The sequence below is a fragment of the Girardinichthys multiradiatus genome, chromosome 3 (assembly GCF_021462225.1).
Source record: "Girardinichthys multiradiatus isolate DD_20200921_A chromosome 3, DD_fGirMul_XY1, whole genome shotgun sequence".
NCBI classification, from domain to species: Eukaryota; Metazoa; Chordata; class Actinopteri; order Cyprinodontiformes; family Goodeidae; genus Girardinichthys; species Girardinichthys multiradiatus.
In genome coordinates this window covers 46,369,981-46,383,426 of record NC_061796.1, presented here as the reverse complement: position 1 = coordinate 46,383,426, position 13,446 = coordinate 46,369,981, and the positions used below count along the sequence as shown (strand labels likewise).

The 13,446-nt window shown below is 37.8% G+C and overlaps 1 protein-coding gene across 2 annotated transcripts in view; it reads left to right on the top strand.

The window, feature by feature from the left end:
- The window catches only part of LOC124865551 (C-type lectin domain family 4 member F-like), a 99,281-nt gene that overhangs the window by 39,055 nt on the left and 46,780 nt on the right, over nt 1–13,446 (top strand). Inside the window, exons 1-3 of one of the 2 annotated variants that reach the window (XM_047360733.1) lie at nt 12,202–12,297; nt 12,463–12,677; nt 13,133–13,192. The exons of the other annotated variant lie outside the window; for it this stretch is intronic. Of the exons in view, the coding sequence (XP_047216689.1) occupies nt 12,551–12,677; nt 13,133–13,192 (187 nt within the window). The 5' untranslated portion in view covers nt 12,202–12,297; nt 12,463–12,550. Of the gene's footprint in view, nt 1–12,201; nt 12,298–12,462; nt 12,678–13,132; nt 13,193–13,446 lie in introns of those variants that run through there. 2 annotated transcript variants of the gene reach the window in all.

Sequence of the window (13,446 nt, the reverse complement as noted above, 5' to 3'; positions counted from 1 at the left end):
AGAAGACTTTGGTATACAGAGAAGTTTCTGATCAATTCAATGACTGCAAAGCACCCAGGTATTATGGCTGCAAAACAAGCCCAAATCATCATCCCTCCACCACCGTGTTTGACAGCTGGTTGGAGGTGTTTGTGATGATCTGCTTACTTTGGTTTATTCCATGCATGGTGCTGGGTATTACAGTCAAACATCTTTATTTTGGTCTTAACTGTTCAAAGAACATTGATCCAGAAGTCTTGTGATTGATTCAGATAAATCTTAAACCTTCATCTTGCTGCCATGTTTTATTCAAAGATGAAGAGACTGTCAGCTTCATCTCTTCCAGACAAGCTTTGATTATTTATTCCTGCTCTAATTATTGCCTGATGGGTAAAACCCTAGAATAGAAAGTATTTACTAGAACTGTAAGGAAGATCTTTAAACCAGGCTTACTGTGGAAATTGTGTTTTACCTTTGCAATAAAAATATTTAGTCTAATTTCCATCTTGTCTGCTGGTCCACACACTATAACTGTGTTAAGGAAAAATGAAGGAAAACTTTATTATTTTAAACTTTTTCTAGAATGATTCTTACTTGCTCTTGCTGGTGCTGAATTTGCAGTTCTCATGTCATATTCATGAGTAAAACTGTCTCATTAAATTATAAATTAATCTAAACAATGAAAGGCCATTATATTCTAACATTGGTTCTATTATCTCTGTCCACAATGGTGGTGAATGATGTGGGTCGCTGTTCTTACTCTAAACAGAAGTTCAAGCAGCGGTGAAATCTTGCATCACTCTGGTGTGTTTGGGGACACTTTTTCTTCTGGTGGTGGTGGTGCGCGTTGTCCTCCTGGTCAATAGTGAGTTTCCTTTTTATTTTATACTATTTATATAGTGGATGAATAAGAAAGGTTGGTCTTTAACCACAGATTTTATTTTAATAAACTATTTTAAATATTTTGTACAAAATTTATGAAAAAAAAAACATTCAGGAAATTAACTTTTATAAATAAATTTATTAAATTACTTATATGTCTTCTTATTTCCTGTATAGTAACCACGGTGATGAAGAAACAGGAAACAACCATCAGTGACCTTGCAGACGAAAATAAGCATTTGATTCTGGAAATCAGAAACCTGACAAATCAGACCGAGCAACTTCTGGTGGAGAACAAAGTCCTACAGAACCAGACTGAGCAACTTCTGGTGGAGAACAAAGTCCTACAGAACCAGACTGAGCAACTTCTGATGGAGAAGAGAAGCCTAAGTGAGCAGAATAAGCAGCTGATGGAAAAGACCAGAATCCTAGAGAATCAAACTGCAGAGATGAGAAAAGAAAGAGACAACCTCAACTGGACTCTGGAGGTCATCCTGACATTTGAGAACTTTCCAGTGAAAGACTTTTGTCCCCAAAGAAGTAAGTTTTCTACCATGATGATGTAACCATATGCCTGATGACTTTCTACCAAATAGCAGAAGGTTTTATTTTTAAGAAGTACCCAGATTATAAACAAGGGAACTGCAGTATTGTAAAGTATGACATGATTAACATCTCCAACCAGCTGAAGGATCAGGGTTAAGTTCACTTGACTGAAGTCTACAACCTGTGATTTGGTTTAAGAATGTTGCTGTTGGACCCATTTTATTTCTTTGTAAATAATCTTGTTAATTACTCAACCTGTTCCTATTCTGTGCTTTCTGCTCAGGTGGCTCATAAGGTAGGTGGAGAGTAGAGGAGTAAAAATGTTATCTCTGGTCCAGTTGGGTTGCTGAGTATTATCTTTAGAACATAAACTGGACTATGAAGGATGCTAAGCACCCCAGGGTTGGAGACCCCAGATTATCTCTCACTTTGTTCATATTTCTTGCATTTTGAAATGACACCAAAACCCTCTTGGTGGATTCCCCATAGTATAGATTGTTTGCACATAGGCTCTACGGCAGGGCCTCAAACTCCAGTCCTTGAAGGCTGGTGACCTGCCACTTTTAGATGTGTCCCTGGTCCAACTCACCTACAGTATATCAAAGGGATGAATTACAGATTCAACCTACAGAGTCCAGATAATGACATAATTATTTGACTCAGGTGAGACACAGCCTATATTTGATTGATGATGAATTGATCAATGTGCTGAGAGGCTAAGCAGAGACAAACCTGTGAACTCCAGATGTTTTGCTTTGTTTTGTGAGAGAAAAATCATATTATTTAATATCAACTTAATTATGTTTTATTAACACAGAGTGTAAGCCCTGTCTGGATGGTTGGATTATGTTGAAGAAAAGCTGCTACCTGTTTAACTATGAATCCTCTACATGGAAGACTTGGGAACAAAGTCGACAGTATTGCAGAACCAAAGGTGCAGATCTGGTTGTTATTGACAGTCTGGAAGAACAGGTGAGCTCTCACACCAACATCACAACTTTAAGTTTCCAAATGACATCACATACTGACATGTAGAGGTGATTGTTTTAATGATTTGTTGTTTCATGATTTACAGAAATTTGTAAGTAATCGCTCCAGTTACTACTATGACACCTACCATGGATACTGGTTGGGGTTACGAGAAGTTAACAGTAACTGGACCTGGGTTGATGGACGCATTGATACTCTGAAGTAAGAGAAAAATCCTGGAATCTCCTTATTTCATGTTCATCATCTTCAAACACTTTTCGATCAGCGTTGCATATTTAAACTTCATAGAGCAACTAAAAACAGGTTATTTGGTGAACATCATGTAGATTTATACTGTTGCTAATTTCCTTTAGTTTTATTTTTGTATTCCTTCTATCTGTGTTCTGCTGATGAAGTTTTGCTCTTAGGGCAGATTTTAGAGCAATAAATATAGTTTATTTATTTACAGTGTGAACATTGCCAAAGAAAAGCATCTTTATGTATTTTAACTTAAGAAACCAAACAACTGTGCCGTTTATGCACCAGTGCAACATGAACTTGGTAACAGTGGAGAGAAATGAATCAGTACTAATTAATGCAAAGCATGACCACTCCCTTTGCAGAGTTTATTTTGCTGAATGTAACAAAACCACGAAGGTTATGAAATATTCTCAGTAAATAAAATAAGCAGTGAACTGAAGTTTAAGTTGTATGAAAAATGCTTCCTTTACAGTTTATCATTTTATTACAATATGACTGAGCTGCGTTCAATAATCCTGCTAAAAAGCTACGAATTAAGTTAAATATCCAACTCACAAAATATTTCTATGTTTTATTATTTAATTGCTAGAGTGGATTTATTCTGCTAAACTTGTTCACTAGTTAGAAGCTGAGGCTGAGTTAGTCTCAGGATTTCAACCTGCAACTCTGCAGAAGCTCAGTCAGAATCAGGGTGCTGCTCTCATTTTTATGAACATTTTGTCATTTTTAATTTTAATTTGTATTTAGTTGCTGAAACTGATGGATTACTTTAATAATATTTGTGTTTCCTTTCAAAGGTACTGGATTAATGGGATTTATGGTACTCCAGGTCCATATGCTCTGCTGATCCCTCAGAAGAATTACAGTGAGAACTGGGACCGAGTAGAGAATAAATTTGAGAACCGGTTTATCTGTGAGCGTGACGTCCTGATAAGATCAGATTAATTAACACTGTATCTCTTCTCTTTGTGTTGCACATGTTTGAATTATCAATGTATGAATATTAAGAACAGTTATAAAAACATGATTTTATTTCCTTTCTGTTGGAAACTTTATGATTTCTCCATATTTCTAATATTCCTTCCCTCTCCATGAAAGCAGAGCTTTAGGAAGAACTTTACAGCTTTCCCTGACAGAGGGCCCTATCACTAGTTTTATTTCCACTTCTTGGTCTAAGTGCAGAAATGTTTCTTTTCTCATCGACTGTTTTCTAATTTTGTTCTTTTTGTATTATTCAGTTTCTGAGAGGGCCCTATCACTGCCAATAACTGTAAATACAGAATTATCTCAAATAGTTTTAAGTGAATTTGTTCATGATGTTAAGCTCAGTGTCAGAAACAGATCAGCAGCTGGATGGAATGCTCTGATCTGCATGTCATTTTCTTTTCATGCAGACCAACGATGAGAATATAAATGATTTTATCTGAGCTGGCATCCCATGGTGGCATCACCAGTGGACAGTGGGCTGACAGTGTTTTCAGGCAGTTGCTGCAGCATCTGACAGTAACTGGAAGCATTGAGTGAATGTCATGAGAAACAGGGCAGCATTGCTGGAGGTTGATGTAGTTTAACCAGTGTCACATCGGTCCTTGTTTATCCAAAACTGATGCAGATTATGGTGCAAAATTTATCATAGATTAGATCCTTCAGGTCCTTCAGACCCAGATCAGTTCATCACGCTTCAGAACATCAAATTAAATCCGACTTTGTTCAGAACCGCACAGATCAAGATGATGTCACACATTTTCTCTGACATTCCTCCAGCCGATCCAAAGCAGATCCATCTTCACTTTAGCCGATCCAATATCCACAGCGTTGGATCAGCTCTGATGTGTTTAAAAACCTCAGAGTCACTGTGTCTTAGAGGTCATTGTCCAGCATGGTCAAACATCTTAACATTTATTTTTACACGTAGTTTTATTTCCACTTCTTGGTCTAAGTGCAGAAATGTTTCTTTTCTCATTGACTGTTTTCTAATTTTGTTCTTTTTGTATTATTCAGTTTCTTGTGTGACTTTTTTAGAACTAATGTAAAGTTGATTTTTTACAGTTTTTTGCAGATATCTTTTATTTTTGTCTGTCTGTTTATATCTCTGTAATCTTATTTTAATCTTCAGACTTTTCATAAGATTAAAAACAAGATCCTCCACAAAGCAAAAATCAGGTTTTCTCTTAACTTTTTCTATAAAAACAAATCAACAGTTATACAATAAAGTAAGGATGCTGTCATTGCTGAACAATGTTTGAAGTGTCACTGAATCTAATACAGCTCATTGTTGATGACTATGTTGTTCTTGTTTTTTATATATAAATGTTCAGCAACCATCTTTCTGTTTGTCATTGTCATGAAGTTCGCTGACTCATGCACTTAAATTCAACGTTTTATTTGGATTCTCCAAGTTTTAACCTAACAGACATCAGTACAACAGCTCAACACCCAGTAGCCCTCCTTCTATGGATAACTACAGCCTGACCTATACCTCTTATGCCACAGCGACTCCTTGTGGTCGGAACAGAACTGCAAGTAAATCACAGTAATAAATGACTTAATGTGATGATATTGTTTATTCATCTAAGAATCTTAAATACTAGTAATTATTACTTTAATATCTTATTTATAAAAATAAGGAAGAAGCAGTTTAAAGACCATTTATATTAAATTCTAAGGGATTGTTGGTGAGGTTAAATTTATATGTAATTATGTTTCATTAACGAAACAAAAAAATAATAGAATATCATCCCACTCACCAAAATCTTTAACTGTGAATAAAAATTGTTCTAAAACAAAGGTCTCCATCCATTCATCATCATCATCATCATCAGAATACTTTATTAAGGATTTATTTAAAACTATTATTTTCCAGTGTGGAATGACAGAATAACTTGGTGCACAAGTTTAATTTATTGTGGAGTTTCTTTGATCAAAGAGCGTCTTCAATATAAAATAAAATAAAAATAAAAAGACTGACAATATATGGCACTTTATAGTCCATCTGAGCACTCAAAGCTCTTTCACATTGAAGTCTTATTCTCCCAGAAACGCTGACAATGTTCACAGACTGAAACACCGATAGGAGACTCGGGGTTAGGTGCCTTGCCCAAGAGGGCAGCAAAATATGGCAGAGGAAGAAGCTGGACTCAAACCCACAACATCCCACTGAACCCTCCAAAATCTCTTAAGTTGCATCTGGACTTTGTGCAGCCACCAACAAGCCTCTGGCATCATTATGGATGAATAAGAGAACATTCTCCTTGACAGAATTCCTGGAGTTCATTTAAACTGGTTGGTTTCCTGGCAAAAATGATCGTAGTCTCCAAATTTTCAGGATGGTTGAATTTACGCGTGGTAAGGCCATTCCACAGACACAATGTTAGTCTGCTGTATCCAGTTCAAAGCTCGCTCTGACAGAGGTTTGAGATCTTTGTTCTATTACATCATTATGTCTCCAAGTCTTAAACATCTGACCTCTTAACCTCAATAGGACGTAAAGACATGCATTAATAACATCTTCACAAAATGTTAACATAAACCTGGGTAGAGATGTTGAAGGAAGAAGCCCTTCTGTCATGGTATGACATCCTTGGACTTGGTTTGTGTTTTTGTGTTAACTGTTCTTAGGTCTATGGTTTCCTTTATTGTTAATTAGTTCCACCTGTCCCTTATGCCTCCATGTCTCCTTGTCACACCTGTTCTTAGTTCTTGTGATTACCTGCCTTTCTTTTCTCCCTGTATATTAGTTGGTCTGTGTTCTTTGTTCCCCACTGGTTCCTCCGTCATTATTCCTCGTTCACTACCCCTGTTTATGCTCAGTTTTGCTACGTTACAGAACTATGTACACATGTAAGTTTTTGGCTCGACTCATGTTTGTATATGCTGGATTATGTTACGTTTTGGAGACCTTTAATTAAAGAAAAGCCTTCCTCTCATCATGCAGCTGCCAAGCTCTTATCTGCACTTTGGTCCGATCCAAACCCAGAACGTGATACCTTCCACAAAACTGAGATCTTCAAGCACAATTAAAATGTTCATCTGCTCACATGAACAGACCAAATGCCTTCTGGAGAAAAACTTTAGGGTCAAACGTGTCAGGATCTGCCGTTTTGGGTTTTGTGTTTGTTTATTCAGGTCGTTCTCATATGTTCTGTGGTTAGCAGTTATGTGCATTTATGTTTATTCTCTGGCTAGGTTCTTGTATTCAGGTTCCCAGTAGTTCTGTCCCTCTTAGTTTTATTAACTCTTTTTCTCTCATGGTTAGTGTCACTTATTTTCTCCCAGAATTAGTTATTATAGTATAGTTCTCAGGTAAAACCAACCTTATGGATGACCAATTCTCAACCGTGTTTAATTAGCTGCCTTTATTTTTTTTTAATATTGTTTAAAGAAATATTATTAAGGAAATAGTAAAATAATATTTAAGGAAATATTTTGAATAAGAACCAAATCTTTCAGGAGAAATGGGGCTTAATGGTGTTTACTTAGTTTTCAAGTTTAGTAAAATAACATTTAGGGAAATATTATTTTCTAGATTGAAAACTAACAACCTTTCTGGGTAAATGATCTTTAGCAGGCAAGCACGTGTTGTTAGCTGTTAGCGGTTGGAGCTAACAAAAAAAGCTTATAGCTTATCATCAGAATCAAACACACACCTTTAAAATACCACTAATGAAAGGGTTAAAATGCAGAAGTATGGACGGCGCCTTATGGACGATCTTCTGTGGTGCAGCTTGTTCTGTCGACCGGCAAAACTGCACGTTACTGCTGTAACTACGGTGATCCGGTCCCGTTGTCCTTCCTTCAGACCGGGAAAAACTGCTCCACTCTGCGTCGTAGAGACAGGGTCTCTGCTGGGAACTCTCTGGAACACAGTCTACTTCTGTAGAGAAAAGTCAAGCCACGCTTGTTCCTTAATTACCCCCATTCATGAATGAATACCGGATTGTTGTAAAAGCGGTGTGATGTCACGGGAAGTCCGCTGTTATTCCCTGTTCCTGGCTGTGCTGGAAGTAGGTTAATGTGATTTATTTTGAAAGTTCCAGAAACGTTCTTATCATGTTGTACTCATGGCTGTGGTCCCAACATGGGTATGGGATGATAGAAGTATTCAAGTTAATTCAGTGTTTTTATAGCGCCAATTCACAACACATGTCGTCTGAAGGCACTTTACAAAGTCAATTCAATCGAATCATACAGATTTCAAGTCGGGTACATACATTCCAATTATTCCTAAGAAAAGTGAAACATTAATGGTTATAGCTCCTTTAGAGGTTTCATCTAGGAGAGAAAGGCAGCTAAGCAGATGAACTGAGCCAGTTTTCAAGTCCAGAGGATGAAAGAGAGCACATAGAGTTAGTCACAGTAGAAGCTCAGCCAGAAGCTACATCTAAGAGAGACAAGGTTAAGCACTGAAAGACAGGGTCAAGTGGATCATCTGTAAAAGGTGAGCATTAAGTGGTTGGCAGCAGCAGCTTGGTTCCAGGAAGGGGTCACAGCTAAACATAGAGCCACGTCGGATGTAGTTTCTAGAAAGAGAAAAATCAGAGGGAGAACATGGAGTTAAAAGCTGAAAGGTAAGTTTAATAGAATATTGGGGAGCAAACAGCATCATGAAGTCCAAGGAACATACCAGACAGGTCAGGGATAAAGTTGTGGAGACGTTTAAGGCAGGATTAGGCTCTACAAAGATTTCCCAAGCTTTGAACATCTCATGGAACTCTGTTCAATCCATCATCAGGAAATGGAAAGAGTTTGGCACAACTATAAACCCAGCATCACTCCTGGACAGGATGGAGGGGAGTTCCTGCCTCAAGTGGAGGAGTTTAAGTATGTCGGGGTCTTTTTCACGAGTGAGGGGAGAATGGAGCGCCAGATTGACAGACGAAGTGGTGCGGCTGCCGCAGTAATGGAGGCGCTGTGCCGGTCCGTTGTGGTGAAGAGAGAACTGAGCTGAAAGCGAAGCTCTCGATTTACCGGTCGGTCTACGTTCCTACCCTCACCTATGGCCATGAACTTTGGGTCATGACCGAAAGAACGAGATCCCGGATACAAGCGGCTGAAATGAGCTTCCTCCGTAGGATGGCCGGGCACTCCCTTAGAGATAGGGTGAGGATCTCGGCCATCCAGGAGGGGCTCGGAGTAGAGCCGCTGCTCCTCCACATCGAGAGGAGTCAGCTGAGGTGGCTCGGACATCTGTACCAGATGACCCCTGGATTTAAATATAATACTTGTGTGAGCAAGTTTAAAGTTATTGAAGATTTTTCTCTGATCCAAACAGGTTCAATCTATACATACAGACTTATGTATAGTCCACTAATATTTGGTTAAACGTTCCTTAGCAGGATCCAGAGGAACTTCACATTTTTTGTAACCATGTGGAAACTTACAAGTCTGAAAGGATATTTGGCAAGTGTTTGGATCAAGTGGTTCCTTTAAATTGGTGCGTTTGTTGTCGTGGACCCAGCCTTTTAGCACGTTTCGTACCTTTTCAGATTTGAGGTCAGAGCTTCATCCATTCCAAAACAGGTTCGGATGTGGGTTTGGGACCATCATCCCGTTTATCACCACATGGTGTCCAAGTTTGGATAATTCAGCTGGTGATTTGAGTTGAGGCTGAAGAATTCAGTCCTCCTTCATAATTATACCAATGGCAGTAAAACAGCCCCACAGCATGAGCCTACCACCACCATGCTTGACAGTTGGTCCGGTGTTCTCACGTAAGAAAGCTTCACCTAGGCCCCTCCAAACTAGAGGCTGACATTTTTTCAGGAATCCCACGGGCGGGATGGGAGACAGCATCAGTAAAGATCACGTGATTGGGACAGGATACAGGATAAAAAATGATCGGGAACAGACGGGAGCGGGAGCTAACCAATAGGAGTGAAAACAAACTAGGATCAATTGTCTTTGGAAATGTAAAACTGAGACTTTGTTATAAACTTTAAGAAAGAAAAACTTGGATCGACGCCGCCATTGTGTAGTTTTTTTTTTTTTTGAGCAAATACTATAATGCGAGTCAAACGAACTACACGACCCACAAGCCAACAGTGCTTCTGATCGATGTTTTCCACCTGCATTCAGGATGGAGGAGCAAACGCAGGAGGAGAACTGGACGTGGTAAAATTGGATTTGCAACGTAAAGTCAGAAGTAAAGACTTATCTATTAAACTCATAGAGCTGACAGGAAACTCGCAAATATTACCGAACTTCAGGAGAGTTGAATGTAGCGGTTTTAACACGCAGTCTGCTGCTTGTAAATCGTGTTTAGTCGTAATCAAGTTCACCAGTGATTAAGGGACACTTGTAAGACAGATTCTGGATTAAATCAGTCCTGCATCTCTTCATTTATCAAACCAAAAGTACCAACAAGTGTCAAGTCTCATCTGACCAACAAAACTGCTCCATGTGCGCTAAAGATTTAAGAGCCTTTGCCACAGTAGAGGGACATGGGGGAATTATTTTCTTTTTGCGTTCCCACGCAATCCTTTTGCGTTTGCTTGCAAAAGTTGTTAATCACCTTGAGAAAGCGGTGCATTTTGGAACAGCAGCACAGATGACAAACTGCTCACCGCACAAACAGTACTGATATGGTTTATTTATCATATGCAGGTTAACACGCAGTCAACAATGTGAACAAATGTTTAGGATAAGAAGAACCGTTCAAATCACAATAAAAACAAAGGTGGTGCGCAAAAAAAGCACATCATGCAGCAGTAATAAGCAAATAAAGTGTCACAGATGTGGTTTCGTGCAGCATTATTGTCCAGAGTTCAGTAGTTTGACAGCTTGTGGATAATAACTGTCTTTAAGTGTGAATGAAGATCCTTTTATTTAAGGCAGAATTCAAAATAAACTCAATAAATCTCAAAAACGGGTCTCCCACAAAGTATTGCGAGATAACGCAAAAAGTATTGTGAGTAAACGCAAAAGGAATAATTCCCCCATGCCCCATCTCGGGCTCCGTAGAAAGTTTTCTTCAAGGGAAGATATTAAATAAATATGTTGTGAAATAGAAAAAATTGAAAGTACCATTAAATGTAAAATGTATTTTAATACATCATTAAATATTAAGTGTACCACTAATTACGTCATGTCATCTTTAAAATTATACTTAATTATTCATTGGCAGATTTAATTGCATAATAGTCCATTTCATGATATAATGGTACATTTATTGTTTTTTAATGATGTATTAAATAAATAAATGGTACCTTTTTAATTTAATGGCACATTTAATGTTACACTTATGGGACATTCACAACATTTATTTATTTAAAGATGATTTTATTGTATTAATTTTGTCCAGTTTGACCCTCCATTCTTGATGCCCGTATAGGAGGTCATGTCAGAATTTGAATCAGGTGTTCTGGAGCAGACAAACATCTAAAACTTGCAGGGAGGACCAGGGCTGTGAACCATTGAGATACAGTTTCTTAATTGTGAAGGTAATGCCTTTTTGTCCTTTTGTTCAACAAGTACAGTTCTCTTACTAGGTGCATTTTTCTTTTGTTTCAGCAACTTGAAACATAAAAGTAATGTCATTGTTCAAAGGAAACAATCACTTCATAAATGAGTAAAATACAACTATGTACATTTTGTTTATTCAAGGCATGGTCTGCTTCCTTGTTTGATATTTTATTATTTCTTCATTATTATTCTTTTTACTTTAACTAGCCTTTACTACAGCTAAAAAAAAGGGACTTAACTGCTCCTTTAAAGAAATTACCAAAAGACTAAATGAAGAAAACAAAAATGGGAGTGGCACAGGAGTGGGAGTCAATTTACCAGGAGTGGGACGGGACAGGTTTTTTTTAATGCTAGCCTGGGATTGGGATGGGACAGGAGAGAAAATCCACTCCCATGTTACCCTTTACTCCAAACATGCTTTATGTAATTGTGACCAAGCTTCTCAATCTTTATTTCAACTCATGGTAAAACATTTCTCCAGGAAGCATTTTGGTTGTCCATGAGGACAAATATCATTCAAATGTTTAGAAGTTGATTTCTGAGCAGGAGCTTCTTTCTTGGTTGGCACCCTCTCAGTGCATGATAAAATAACACCTGGTTTCTCTGTGGACAAAGGAACTGGTGTTCCTTTATCTTCCAGTTTCATGTGTGGTGAGAGAGAAAAAAAAAACAGATTTAAATTTGTGCAGCCAGTTCTTCATTTTAGTTGCATGTTTTATATTATTCCACCCTGGTTAAAAGAGATTAAGATGAATTAAAAGCCAAAAATTAATATTACATTGATACCCAGCAAACCACTTTTTGTCCTATTCTGGGTTTGTGGACCTAAGTGCAGAGAAGAGGCCAGGAGCACGATGAATGAAGATAAGAGTTTTAATATTTCCACACTAACCAGGAAACCAGGTGTATCCAGAAACAGAGCAAGACCAGAACTGGGAGTAACCAGGCATAACAAGGTGCAACACAGGCTATCAACAACAAGGATATCAATGACGTCAACAACACATGGATCCAGTCGGGAACTAAGGCAACTAAGGAACTTAAATACAAACAGGAATGCAGTGAGGACCAATGAACAACAAGACCAGGTAATCAAGAAAACACAGAACAGGTGTGGGTGACACTACTGGGAGACAGAGGGAGGGAAACCAGTTAACAAGGGAAGACACAGAACTGAAGGTGAACAGAAATCCAGACCAGGTATAATAAACAAAAACACAAACCCAAAACTCAGTCACTGGCTGGGTATGACACTTTGTGCTTTTAATTTAACCTATTTATCATTTCATTCACATTTTTTGATGAACAATTTTAAACTTAAGCATAAAAAAATGTGTGGTCTTCTCTTGCTCCTGTTTTCCACAGAGGAACCATGCAGAAGTCAAACGTGTGTGTGTGATGTGTGTGTGATGAGGAAGAGGAACCTTCTGCTTCTTCTTCCTGAAGAACAAACATGATGTTTTGTTCAGTCGTTGCTTTAAAAGTGTCTGCAGCAGCTTCTGTTTTCCAACATTTAACGATGGCTATGGAACTCACTTCAGGTTGTATTTATGAAAACTCTGTCCAGAAAACCAGAAAAGGTAAGAAGCTCTGTTGGAAAACTGTTTTCTAGCTTTGTTACAAAAAGGCCAAAATGTAATAAATATAATGCATCTCTAATGAACTATCAAGCACAGCCGTTCATTCTAATGTTCCTGTGTTATGATCCCAACGTGATGCAGCTCTACTCTAAATAACTTGGCAGAAAAATATTATATCCTCGTATTGTTACATTATTAGTTGGTTACTTGTTCATTTTTACTAGTTCTAGTTATGTTATATAATGCATTAAAATATTTTGTAATTATTTTAAAGGCCATTATACCTTTTTTCTAAATAAATTGTCTTTGTGAAATTAACAGAAATAATATATTTAAAAACTTTAAATAATAAAAAATCAACAGGTAGCGCTATATTAACTGGCTGATGAGACAACATTATTTATAAAGTTGGTAAAAAATTGTCATTATTTATTCAATGCTTGCTATAATTTCAGGAGCAGATGTGGACGCCTCTCCAGGAGAGATTTATGAAAACCCGCTGGTGTTTCAAAAAGGTAAAGTAGAAAATGTGATAACACATAAAAACAAGAAAACTGAATTATTTGGGTTTTCTTGGTTAATAATTACTTTTTAAATGCTTTCTAAACGACCACTGCAATGTGCAAGAATACCTGTGAAAAATGATCAAAGAATGAATTGAAATAGTTGTACGGTGGTGCAGTTGGTAGCACTGTTGCCTTGCTGGGTTCGATTCCCGGCCGGGGGTCTTTCTGCATGAAATTAGCATGTTCTCCCTGTGCATGCATGG